The 14,404-nt window shown below is 33.7% G+C and overlaps 1 protein-coding gene across 1 annotated transcript in view; it reads right to left on the bottom strand.

The window, feature by feature from the left end:
- Positions 1–3,531: 3,531 nt before the first annotated feature.
- The window catches only part of LOC106470911 (transforming growth factor beta regulator 1-like), a 51,787-nt gene continuing 40,914 nt past the window's right edge, over positions 3,532–14,404 (bottom strand). The window contains exons 6-7 of the mRNA XM_022399545.1: positions 5,537–5,683; positions 3,532–3,633 (exon numbers count right to left, since the gene is read on the bottom strand). Coding sequence (XP_022255253.1) covers positions 3,532–3,633; positions 5,537–5,683 — 249 coding nt within the window. The remainder of the gene's footprint in view (positions 3,634–5,536; positions 5,684–14,404) is intronic.

Genomic DNA, 14,404 nt, shown 5'->3' with positions numbered 1-14,404 from the left:
ATAATGAGCATCGAAAGTCATACAGAATTATTTTTGTCATACCCATTTTACTCTTGCTACAGTTTGAATCTTTTGTGATATGGAAAATCGAAAGCTGTCAGATTTTACCTTTCTAGAACAAGGTGTTGGTGTTTGTTATGAAGCACAAAGCTACACAAAGGGCTATCTGTGCTCTGTCCACCACAGGTATTAACATCGAGTGTTTAGCAGTAAAAGTCCACAGACATACCGCTGTACCACTGGGGGGGGGCTACTAGAATAAGATTACATCTTTATTACATTGTGCTTATTCCTGCGTGTATAAACAAGTTATAGGTAGTCGTGGACTTCCTTGAGCCATCAAAAAAGGAAAAGATTACATGATACGGTGGTCATTTCAGAGAGCCTACGCTTGCCTGTTTGGACTCCTGTATTGTCTTTCCCTGTAGGATGCCGTCCATACCCAAGTATGATTTAAGAATGAGCTCTCATGCAGGTAATTTATAAATGTAAAATATTGCACTAGGACTCTGGTCTGACCAAAATTGTGATATTCACACAATTTTTCCAGTCTTTATCTCATTTAAGCATGCTATTCCTTTCTCCAACAACCAACAGTTTACAGCATTAACTTCAAAGCTAGCCAATTATAGCGCTAGAAACACTGTGAATTGTGCTGATACTAGAAACCTTACAAAATCAATAAATATTGTTATGTTGCTTTTAAAACACATTCGCCAGGCCTTTATTTGCTTGCGAAATTCATTTTATTATCTTGCAATTCATTTTATTATTATTACTAGAAAGCTATACTGAATGCTAAATTATCGGAAAATAATCTAAGACTGAAACATTATCTGTAATTTCTTCATACTCTAAATCCATGTCAGTTCCTTATATAATAATATGTACTTAATACATACCTTTAAATATATAATATCTATTTATTGATTAAGTATCGTATTGGTCGATGTGTTATATGTATTTGAAATTTATTTGTTATTAAGCGTGTGTTATATATTTCTCTTCATTTTCCGTTATTGACTTAATAAGCAACCTTTACTAAAGATAACAAATACATATATATATATATATATATATGTATATACACAAAGATACATACATACATACATACATATATATATACACACACACACACACAGATACATATGATGATCTTCTCTCTGCAAAGTTGTGTCATTTACGTCACTAAAGTACCTACACCACCATCACCACAGAGAAGATGCAGGACTAAGAGAAGTAAGGGAGGGGATGGAGCTACAGTATCTACTTGGACTGCTCCTTCCCAGCAGGAGAGGCCTCTCACCTGAGTTACACTTGGACCTGAAAAGGAACCTCCCCATGTACTTCCATTCAACAGAGGTGAACCTGTGTCCTGACGGATAATCTCTACAAATACAGTTATTGATTTCTTTAAAATTTCGTTCACTATTGAAACTTTAAATCACAGCAGGAAGGTGAACCTCAAAGGAAAAAAAGAAAAATGGACTGATGTGAAGATACTTTAGCAGATTTTGGATTAAAAATAGCTATGGGACTCAAGCCTTATCCCTCTCTCTTTCCGACTACTGGTCTACCTATCTTCCTTTCCATACTCCTTGGTTCTTCTCTAGGGACAGGTTTTTAGCTATCCATACTAACTTACATCACAATTACATTCTGTAAAAACAACAGACCAATCAGTTAGCATTATCCCAAAAGGCCTTCAAAATGGACCAGGTCACAGCTCTTGTTGAGCCTCTACTTTAAAACAGATCAGGTCCTCTGGTATACTACTTTCAAGAATTGTACAGGACTCATCACCTCTGAGACTCACTCTTGGCAGGCATTTCACTATACTTGTTAACAAAGGCAATAGAAACAGAAGTAGACTATGTCTCTCAGAGCACTTACAAAGTGTACACTTTGTGATGAATTACTTTGTATGAAGCACTTTCAAGAGCATCACACTAGTGATGCTCTTCAAAGAAGTTAAGATGTTATGTATATGTACAAGGTAAAAGTGTCTGCTCTTTTCCTTTGTTTACAATTAGTTTTTTTATTTTAATAAATATCTTAGTAGCATTTTTGTTTGTTTGTATTTGAATGTACAGCAATGTTTCAGTTTTACATTGTTTTTTGATATATGCTATCATAAGTATGACTTTTGCAATTTTCCAAAACGTTTGTATTAAAATACACATCTATATAAATTTCCATTCATTCCTACAGTTTTCTGTGCACAACTTTATGTATTTGTTTTTGATTCATGCAATTTGTATGTACACTATTCCTTTTAGACATGTATGAACATTTGTGCATAACATTACTTCCCAACATTTATAAAATATTTTACCTTTCTAAACTTTATGAATAAATCTGTTGTCAAGTTGTCAAGTTTCTAATGTTGTATGATTTGCTTTTATTTTACCCGAGTTTAGATAATTAGAATAACACAAATTCAGTAGGCATAACTATGTACTGACCTACAAAATACAAATCTCTAGCTGTAATTGAAGTATATTACAAAATATAGTGATATTATGGCTACCATACATAACGTTTAGTTATTTTTCTTAAAACATAGAACAATAAATAAACAATACACTGAAAAACAAAGATTTCAAGTATTTACGGTGTTACAAAATGTTGCATTAGTGCATCACATAAGCTTAATGTATTCTTCCAAGTCGAGGGTGAAGATATATTAATTTTTGTTGGCTTCAATCAAGTTACTCTATTAGTACACACAAAATCCCTGTAATTTATCTGGGTCTCAGAATAAGCTATATGTGGATTACAAAAGTCCCATTGCTATTCAGAGCAACTACTTAGTCATTACACTTCAACAGTTTTGGCAAAATTATTACTTTTTCCTTCAAGCTATTTACAAACGACTGTCAGATTTATGTAGAAGGGAAACTGCTCTTTCTATTGGTTATAAGCATGCACTACTTAGTAGTAGGTGGGGCTAGACAAAAGGTTTCAAACGATTCGAGTAATGGGAGGAGTCACTCTCCTAGATTTGCTAAAAATATTGACATCTCACAAAATCATAGAGGTGGGAGATTCTTATTTAATATTTAGCTTGTCCATATCTCAAATCCAAGTTTCTAATTCATTAGCCACTGTACACATTGTATGGTAGGCGTAATAAAATGTATATTAAGCAATAAGACAAGAGGATGTGTTATGTGACACACAAAAATATATATCTAGCATTTGCTCTTGAAAATTAAGAAATTAAAACATACAAATATTACAATTTCAATTATAAACTATGTTTACATGCCAATTTCATTGACATAAGTTATTTCATGAAATTTTGAAAAGAACTCTCCAAAATGTTGTGACATGTGCATGTTAACCTGCCCGGGGTGAAAGGGTTATTGTATAACAACAAATAATTCTAACAATTTTACACTATAATTTCGTTTTTAATGCTGGACATGTGCTGACATCTGTAACTTTTTACATATTTTCCATAAGCTATGTTTCAATTTTTTTTTGGTAAATATATTAAAGGAATACTACTAAATAAAACAAAATTATTCACCATGTTTTGTTTATAGCCATTAGCAGTTGGTTGTGACATTCACTTGGAGTTGTTCCCACCAGAGGATGATCAGGCAAATCTTCTGCAATTATCTGGAACTAATAAAAACAAGAAAACATTCAATCTATAAATCACTGATTTTGTTACGTTAGTCAAATATTATCTTCCAAGCTAATGAAAGTGAAAAATGGTCATTATTTGTCCTTTTCACAAAAACAAATTATCCTAAAAATCTACAAAATTACACAAGCTAGAATCTTCTACTTAAAATTATCTTAATTTTCTTCCTTATAAATTTCATTTGTTATCATTCTATACACCAGTCTCAATTATAATCAGCAGGTTATTTATTTTTTGTAGAAACTGTTTTAGTACTAACCCAAATAAGAACGAAGTTAGTCAGTATAACCAACCTTGGAATTGTGAAACTATACATAATTCTGAATTTACTACATATAACTTTACAAGTTGACAAGCTTTTACTAAATATTAAAGGTCTGTTTACACACACACATATATATATACAACAACAAAAACTGATTTTTTAATAAAGCATGTTAAGAATAAAAATACTTATTTTCATTATACAGTTTCATATTTTATTTGTATGACTTCTAGTGCTTCCTAAATGAATATCAAGTTTTCATTGGTAAAGCTTTATAAATCATCTTTTGTTTTCTCTACCCTAACACTAACTGTCCAGGAATCATTAATTTACAGTGAAATGAAAAGTTGAAAATATGAAATAAAACTAATATTAAAATTTATGGTGAGAAGTTAATATTTTTTTTTTCCTGTTTCTTTATATTTGAAAGAACAATACCTAAGCTTGAGAATTAATGTATGTGGTTTGGAAGAGCCTAATTAACATTTCCTCTTTCATACTCAATCAGTCTTTCAACTATCACTCTTTCACTCAGCTTGAGTTAAACAAGACAAACAATATTGGACTTGAAATCATTTTAAAAAAACTGAATAGAAAAAGAGAATCAATAAGAATATTTGTTTACCAGAAGGAAAAATAATTACAGAAAAAACTTAACGAGTGAAAAATGTCACATAAGACCTAAAAAGAACCTATTCTTCCTTATTTACAGGTATTAAGAAAAACTGGAATAGGTTTTAAATAACGTTTTTGGTACTCAGAGGAAACAGACAAATGCTAATAAACTTTGTAATAAGACAAAAGACTGATTTTCAGTGAAGAAATGATGAGTAGAGGTCTAATTCATTCTTTGATTCGCTTCTTCCACTGCCACAGATTTTGAAAAATTCATGGCTCATCAGTACTACTTAGAAGAATAAAGCAAATAAATATGGACAGAAGCTTCTTTCAGTGGTAGAATTTAAGCAGTTTGGTTTAAATGTACAGTCATTTACTCATCACTAATAATCTAAACTACTTTAGATGTCTGAATAATGTGACAACTAATTAACCATTAATATCCAGCAAACAAACAAGTTATTAATTTATTTATGAACAAAACTGTAAAAGCCTGTTAAATGATTTCTCTTTTACTGAAGCTGTCTATGTGGAACAATAACCTTGAAAGTATCATACTGAACTTGTTTTTCCTTCTGACAGATTATACTATACTTCTTCTTTATGCAGATGTTGATATACTGGTAGTACAGTTACATTCAGATCAGTATTTGAGTAAAATCATAACTTGATTGATTTCATTGAATAGTGCATGCTGTCAATGCACTGTTGATTTATAAAAGAACTTATTAGTAGACACATAAACAGTTTTTGTAATTCTTCAGTGTGATATGAATATTTATCAAACTTTCATAAATTTTAAATTGGTACAGACTTATAGCAATATGTACTCTGCATATGCAATAAATAATATAATTTTTAAATATTTATTATTACTTTTAACCGATTACATGGTCTTATAATAAAATACAAACTATCAGTTGCATATAAGACAATATTCCAATTGGGTCATAATATTTTTTCACCAGTGTTGAAGTAATTTTATAGTAGCCACCAACCTTAGGAGCTTTTCCATCATCTGTTACAGTGCAAGTGTATGAAGTGCGTACATGAGGATTCTTCATACTTGCATAAGAACGAGAACTGCAGTAGCCAGCAGGATATACAAAACTTTCTGTCTGAAATTCAGGTCTGTCAAACTTTATCTGCAACACAATGTATATGCATCCTTTTTAAAAAACCAAAATGGAACATCTCACAAGATATAACCAATTCACTCCACTTTCATAAGTGAAAATACAAAAGCAATATTGAGCATCACAAATCAGTGTACAGACATAACACTTCTTACAAAAGACCACACAATATGTATTTACTAAAACAGTCATCACCACTATTAAGAAATGTTTGCATATACCAAGCAATTATATGGTAAACTTATTATAATTAGTAATGTACACTTTTCTTCAAATGTATATATATACCAGTTGTTAGCTTTTATTTGCAAAAATTATAAAATATGACCTTACAACTGAAGGGGGAGTTAAAAATACCAACATTTTTTAAGTATTAATGTATATTTTAATAAATAAAAGTACTCTAAGTTAATGATGCTAAGATACATCACCAATTATTACCAGATATCTTTATTAATCATCACTAACTATCACAAACAAAAGTGTAGTTTTTCAAAACATTTAGTATGTGCTCACTGCGTAGCTAGTACAAATTTAGTTATCAATCATATTATATATAAACAGTTAATATAGATGATAAAAAAAAAATGTTTATCCACTAGTTATAATTTTTATTGGCTTGCAATATGTTTTAATCAACCATTTCTATATGGATTTGGTCATTTTTACCAACCTGCAACCATCATGTAACTTATAATGTGTACCTTCACGAAATTTGACAAACTTTTAGTAAGCATTACAAGTATTTTGTCCACAGAAAGTTAACACTTTCCTATGCTGAAAATGTATTTCTGATAGATACTTACTTCACAAAATAGCTTTTCTTGATTAGTACTGCCCTCACTCTCTGCACAAATTTTCAAAGTTTGTCACTAGCCTACCATCTCCCGCTTCTGCATATCCACATGTAAATGATTATGCAACAGCTCTTCACCAATAGGAGTGTGACACAATCCCTATCATAACCAGCACCCTCTCCACATTTGCACTCGTTAATCACTTCAACATTGGTCATAGTACCTACACCACACATCACCGGTAGTGGGGAGGCTGGGTGGAAATTTGAGAGGAGATAAGTATCAATAATAAATACATTTTTATTTTATAAAAATGTTAACTTCCGATGCAATATCTTACCTCTTCTCACAAAATAACTAGAATCCTACATTGAGCTGGTGGAGGGCCGGTGAAAAAATTATCCTTCAGGAAGCACCCAAAGAGAAACCACGAGTAGTGGAACCACAAAAGAAAATATACCACGACAATGAGATACTGCACCAAATCTGATCCAGGTATACTCTTTGTTCTTTTATGACTGTGTCACAGACATAAAAGATGGAAAAACATGAAGGAATCCCATAATATGTATTACTGGGAACCCTGGGTGACAAGTGGGTAGGGCACGACAGACCACAGTGGTAGTTCAACCTCACCCAAAACCTGGCGGCATATGGAATATTACATTATTTCCATAGTAGGCAGAGGATCACCTACCTCTTCACCTCGAAACGGGAATTGATAGGGAATAAAAACTTCCATATCAAAATACGTCTCCACTTGTGCACATTTCCAACTCAACCAACACCCGATCCACCACTAACGGATATCCAGCAGATTGTGGGTAGGTGGAAAGCCCCATTGGGAGGACATTCACAGTCCAAAACCAAGGAAGCATTGGGTATGTTTCTTTCAGTCTGTTGTAGAAGGAGGATACTTGACTGTACCCAAGCAGGAATACATGTGCTGCATCCAGCTAAGACCAACACCAGATTTGCTGGGAACTGATATCCAGCAGATGGTAGGAAAAGGAAACATAAACCTGGGGTGCTTCTTTGTCCAAAATCTAGTGGCACTGAGCAATTTTTATCCAGTCTGAGGTAGGAGGAGGGATACCGGCCAGAACATATGTGAGAGCTTACTTAACTGGACCATCTCCAACCAACACCTGACATCCTGGGAACTGCATCCAAATGATGGTAGGTAGGAGGAACATCTCAGCTTGAGACCAAAACCTGGCAGCATCTGGAATTGTACATCAGGTCCATGCTAGAAAGCACTTTACGCCATTGACACCTGCAGAATGCCACAGCTCTACTCTCAACTGAGTGGTATGAAGCATCACTCAGGAGGACAGGCCTCCATGAGACAGTACTACGGGTGACTACAATACCCTATTTTGAAAAGCAGAGCTACCACATCGACAGAATCGAATAACTCACTCCTGGCAGCATCTGGAATTGTATGTCATGTCTATGGTAGAGTCTCAACACCACAGAGCATCAGCAATCCCTGTCTGCTTTACTCATGATTGTCCATGAGTGTATGATCTGGGACAAACATATTTATGAAGCAAAAGAACCACTAGTTGTCCTACAGAACACCCCATATTGACAGTGTGTATGATCCAATCCTATGATGTAATTGATTTAGCACAGATGACAATTGATCGGAGACACACAACCAACACTTGGCAGCATCTGAAATTGTATGTCAAGTCCAAAGTAGGAAGAGTTACAATGTAATTGAAATTGATCCTCGTCACAGGATGGACAGTGCAGATTTAAAAAAAAAAAAGGTACTTGGTCAGGCACCACTCACCACAGAGTGGGATCCACACTAGAAAAAAGGCCCCTGTAAATAAAGTGATAAAGAGATAAGTGAAAAATGCAGTCAACTGTAGTAGGGAAAGTTGTGTAATGGGCAGTGCCTTAGGGCTAGTCGTTGAAGCTTCGACTGTACTGCTGATTACACCGAATTTACCTAATTGAGGAATGCAGTGGCGAGTGTGGCTCACAAGTCATTAACTTGAGGAGATTTACGGTTAGACTAAAAAAACAGATTCTGAGACTGATATTGAACAAAATACATCAAGTTTATTCAAGTTCTTACACATAATATACACCTTTTAATATCAACAGTTAAAAATTTTAATCATCTGTTAATTCATAATAAACCACTTTCTGTTAAACAGCATTGATAAATACCACTCACATATGAGATATTTCACTCTGTTAATTTCCTTCATATGATTACTTTACTATCTTATCCAAAACCACATTGATTGAACAAAAGAAATAGCAATTTTAGTTACATCAAAGTTGAGCTGGTTTATCGCTGTAGATTAGATACCGTTATATTCATGGTGGTCAAGGTCTACTGTTCTGAGCTGGAGAACTGTTATCAACCCTGAGAGAACTAATTTTCAGTTCTAGACATGAGTTTTTACACTGTATTTTCTCTGCATCCTTACGAACTTCCAAGTAGTATTCCTAACTACCCGTAAGTGGTTCTGACACTTCATTGGTTAATTTCTGCAACTCATCGAGCATTTCCAAAACAAGAACCAAAATTCTCAAGTAATTGGTTACTGTGATGGTGAGTGTCTCGGTTACCTTCTTACTTATACTACTACACCAGGCTGTAGTAAAAAATCCTACATCAAAGTGCCAATTTTAGATGCTATCATAAACTTTTTAGTAGTCTTTACTGTACTGCTAGATCGGTGTCAATAACTTATCACTGTCAACTCGTGACTAGCATCTTTACTGGACTGCTTTTTATAACTCTTTACTCATGATTCTCAATACAAATTAACAACTAGCTAACTATGCTTAGCCTAGTTCTTGACCTAATTTTGCAATACTGGTATCCTTACTTATGCCATTTCTTCATCTATGTGTATCACACCTAGAAACCTAAATATTTTTAGTTTTTTCTTAAACTCTCTTGTTACTAAAAACAAAAATATAATGTAGCAATTGTAAAAATTTACTTAAAAACATCCATTTGCTTCAGTTGTGAAGGACGATATACCCAGCAGAGTGACCAGCAGTGGAAAATATACCATTTACACTGATAAACTGCCAAGGAGGAACATTGTATAGGATGGGCAATCAATGGGGCAACACACCTGGAAAATCTGGGTTGTCTGTTGAGGGACTGGACAAAAGCAACATGTGAAGCCAAGGGCAGGAATGGATGGATAACGCACACCTGATTAAGGGAGATGAATGAGTGTGGGAGACAATGGCAAAGGAAGAGGAGGTGATGCCTAAAGTCTGCATAGAAGTGGAAACCACATATAAGCAGGCCAAATTGGAGCCACAAGGAGCACATGATATGGTGTGGTCTGAATCAATGAAAGGACTTTGGAAAGAAGATGAATAGGAGAATATGCATACAGGAATCCTTACGAACTTCCAAGTAGTATTCCTAACTACCCGTAAGTGGTTCTGACACTTCATTGGTTAATTTCTGCAACTCATCGGGCATTTCCAAAACAACAACCAAAATTCTCAAGTAATTGGTTACTGTGATGGTGAGTGTCCAGTATTGACAGAGAGCATCTACAACTTCTGCCAAAGGATGAGGAATGGAATATCAAAAACAGGTTGTGCATTGAGATGTGTGGCAAGAGCATCCACATCTGGAAAACCAAAATGAGTACACAATTTCTGAAACACCTTAGGAGCATCTAAGAGATCCCAAATGAGGTTCCATTGGTCTAGTAACACCCACTGAAGGTGACACATATAGTTGTGACCAAGGAGAATGAGGACTTTGAGAGAAACCCACTCCCCAAATGAGATAGGGTCTCGTGTGCAGTGGAAGAGGGAGAGACCAATAGACTGGAAATAAGACATATCATATCCCGTAAACAAAGGGGAGAAAGCTGAGCCCAACTGATCAGAGAATTGACAAACACCCAGATGAATCAGATATTGTGTGGGTGTGAGAAATGACTTCACCTTGAAGAGTCAACTCATTCTGTCAGCCTCTTGAAGAAGAAACTGAGGGTGAACAGCAGATTCAGCCTAGGAGGAAGCCAATCATTCATGTAATGGTGGAAATGAAAGCTTCTGGCATAAAGCATGGAGCAAATGACCTGATTACTCAACAGAAGGCATAAGGAGCTGAGGCCAGGCCAAATGGTAGGGCCCAAAATGCCTCTGACAACAAAACAAAGGAAATGTTAGAATTCTTGGGAGATGGGAATATGTAGATAAGCATCCAACATGTCCATCTTCATTATACATAACCCAGGAGTGAAAACCCATCAAAGGGTTTAAGTAAGACTCCATTGTGAATTTGGATATGACCAGGAAATGGCTTAGGGATGATAATTCTATAATCAATCACCAAACTCCAATCTTTTTTTGAGTATGATGAATATATGGGATTAAAATCCTGGCTGAGAAGTTTCTCTAAGTTCTATGGCCTATTTCTTAAGTAAGTCCCAAATCACCTCCTGTAGACACTGGCAAAAAATCACGATCCTTTGATGGGGAGGAAAGCAATGGGATGAGGCAACAATGAGGAAGGGGAATGGAAGTGAAGGGTCAGACCCTCTGAAAGAACCTGTAAAGTCCATTTTAAGTGGTGTCCACATATGATGAAAATGGAAAAGCCTGGCCCCCATTGTGGTGCCAATTCACCAACGTTGTAATCCTCTGAAATCCTCGTCGAATAATTGCTGTTACATCCTTGGCCAATAATTCAGTACTCAACCTGGTCGTAGTGGTCAGGAAACCTGCAGAAGCAGTAACAGTTGTGGTAGTTTTAATTACCTAAAACTGCACGTGCATAGTGACAATTCTAAACTTGAAGCAAAATAAAACATATATGAAAAACTACGAAAATCTGGAAAAAACAACCTTTCACAATTCAAAAACATGAAAGAAGATATAAACAAAGTCGGTAGCATAAAGGAAAATGACGACAAACTTGCAAGCAAAAATAAGCACGTTTGTACAGCACTACTGGCCATCAAGAAATGATTGACGATTGCAAATGTGGAGAGGCAATGGTTACGATAAGGGTTGTGTCACACTCCTGCTGGTGGAGAGCTCCTGCATAATCATTTACATGTGGATATGCAGAAGTGGGAGGTAGAAGGCTAGTGGTGAACGTTGGAAATTTGCACCAAAAGAGGGTAGTACTAATCTAGAAAAGCTATTTTGTGAATGGAGGGAAGATATCATTTCAAAAATCAGATTTTTTAATTATGTATTTTTTGAACCTCCTAAATGAATATCAAAAGTTTTTTCTGTAGAACTTCATATTTTCTGCTATTTTCTCTACCCCAAAACTATGTGACCAACCTTGTAGCTATCACAACAAAGAACATGAACTAAATCTAAATTACTTTTTTTTCTTTCTAGATTGTAACCAAAAAATTACAATTATTTATCCTAAACAGCTTTAGGGTCATAAAGTTTAAATTTGTTTTCATTTAATTGTGCTGTTGTATTGCTCTTTGAACTGTGTCTAACTACAAAACCTGCATAACACAATGAGAAATCACCTGGTAACCACTTCCTCAAGTTATGGTAAACAAAATATTGAATTACATAACAAACATGCAGTTTGTATGCATATGTTGCTAAGAAATTTTAATTTTCTTTTTAATTTATTTTTTCTTGATTAATCTTGAGTTCTAGGCATGTTGTAGCACAAGATAATTAGTGTGCGGACCATTCTGATTTATACAGTGCTCTGTGAACACAAATTAGTTAGCATAAATCAGTTAAATGACGAAAAATTAGGTGTTTATTTACTAATGACCACTCAGTGTAGAGTTTCTTTTTAATAGCGAGCTGCATTAGTCTTTATTACAAGTTAAACATGCATAAGGTTCATGATCATCCCAATAACGTAATAATATAAAATAATTATTATCAAATGTATACATTTATCCACTACTTATAGCACAGGACAAATAATCAACGACTAATGAAATTACGAGTCAAAAATAATAGTAAACAAGTAATCTTTAAATATTATTTCAGAGAAATAATGTAAATGATGATCGTTTTAAATTCTTTAGCATTATAAATATTAAATAATCGATTTTATTATTATAATTTCTAAAGGAGCAAAGAGATTCTGATAAGATTTGTTCGATTTATAAGTACCTAAGCTCACTTATAAGGCTTAGTATGTGTATGATTTAATTAAGCAAAGTTCTCATCGAAATCATGTATATGGGGTTCGCTATAAGTTAATATAACAGAATGGCACATGCGATATTTGTGGGCGGTGATCACTGTGTTATAGAATCCCTGGTGGTGACTTAAGGCAGTTTTAAACTATATTACAATTTACCTGTAGAAGGGTGTGATTAGGTTTGAATTAAGCAAGCATCTTAGTTGTTAATATTAATAATAACATTGATGTCTGCTCAGTTGGATATAAGGCTTAAAAAAGTCAATAAGATATATCATGAGGGAGTAAGTATGTACTGTATTATGTAATGCCTTTGGTTTTCAGAAAATTTAATGTAGACTGTATAATAATAATATGAATATACTATATAGATACTTTGAAATACATGATAGGGATAGAGCCAACCAATTTTCTGGTAAGAAGGTACTAGTTACTGCAGTATTTAAGCTAATTTGTACAACTTACAAGAACAAGAACACTTACAAGTGTATCACATTGACAGCATACTATTACTACTACTTCTAGTAATTACTACACCTTGCATAAAATTCATTCACACCATCACACGTTTTATATTGACCATCAGTGTTGACACTTATCACTGGGCAAAAGCATTAAAATCTTAAATTAAAACTAATTCCACACTTCTGTTTGTGGAAAAAGATAAACCACAATTTCTTTTCATTGTAAAATAACACAAAACTTGTTTGTAAATATTCTTCTTTCGATACTTACAAATTTTAGTTTATAATAGGAATGTATGATGGGTTTTTTCACTGCCAGTAGATGACAAGATTTGTCTGATATCTAGTTAACACACTGAGACTATCTAGCATTTTACATTTTTTAAAATAAAAGGTCATTTCATAAAGTGAAGTATTCTGTTAAAAAGGTATACAAGTGATTTTCTTGTTATGTTATATTGAGAAGTAAGAGAAATGATAGATTTTCCTTCCTCATAAATATAAGTGTGGAATGCTTTTTATAATCTTAAGGTTTTTGTGATCTGGTCTTCATACCCAGTGTTGATATAGATGTTTAATGTAAATGCAAGAGACATTGGGTACAAATATTATGCTAAGTGGTATGCAGAACCAAAATTCTGGGAAAAATTATGGAAAAATAACTCAGCTCTGAGTGTTTAATGTGTCTTGTTGTAACATTTAATTGATCTATGATTTACCTATCTCACAGAATAGTAAAATGCTTGAAATTTACATATAATGAAGCAGTTTTACTTACTGTATTAAAACCAAGGTATGGTACATATTTTTACACTGTTGGTGAATTACGTTATGAATTGTGAATTAAGTTACAGTCCAGATATTTGCATGGACTACAGTATGAAACTTTGTAATAATTGAAGCAGAGGAAATAAATATCTTATAACTGGAAGTGATAACTCAGTATAGTTAATAAATAATAGATGACAAAAAGTTAATGAATAAAGGTGAAATTTTTTTATTTAAGGTGTAGAGAACTATTTAGGAATTTAATATTATTAATATACATACACACACACACATATATATGTATATATACGTATGAGAACGTATGCTAAATTTCAAATGATTCATTATACAATGAGGTAAAGTAGGTATATCAGTAAGCTAATTCTACTCTAGTCTAACAAATAAGCCACACATTAGTCCAACAACTAGGTTGTTACTATATGTATCTACCTTATGAACTAATGAATAGTTTGAAATTTATTATTTGATACTCTTGCTAATCCTCTGTGAAATATGTCGCTCTTTCTCTCAAATTTTTTCACAAATTTATCTA

This window comes from Limulus polyphemus, unplaced genomic scaffold (genome assembly GCF_000517525.1).
Source record: "Limulus polyphemus unplaced genomic scaffold, Limulus_polyphemus-2.1.2 Scaffold4287, whole genome shotgun sequence".
NCBI lineage: Eukaryota > Metazoa > Arthropoda > Merostomata > Xiphosura > Limulidae > Limulus > Limulus polyphemus.
Note: the sequence above shows the minus strand (reverse complement) of the source record. Positions and strands in the feature narration are given on the sequence as shown.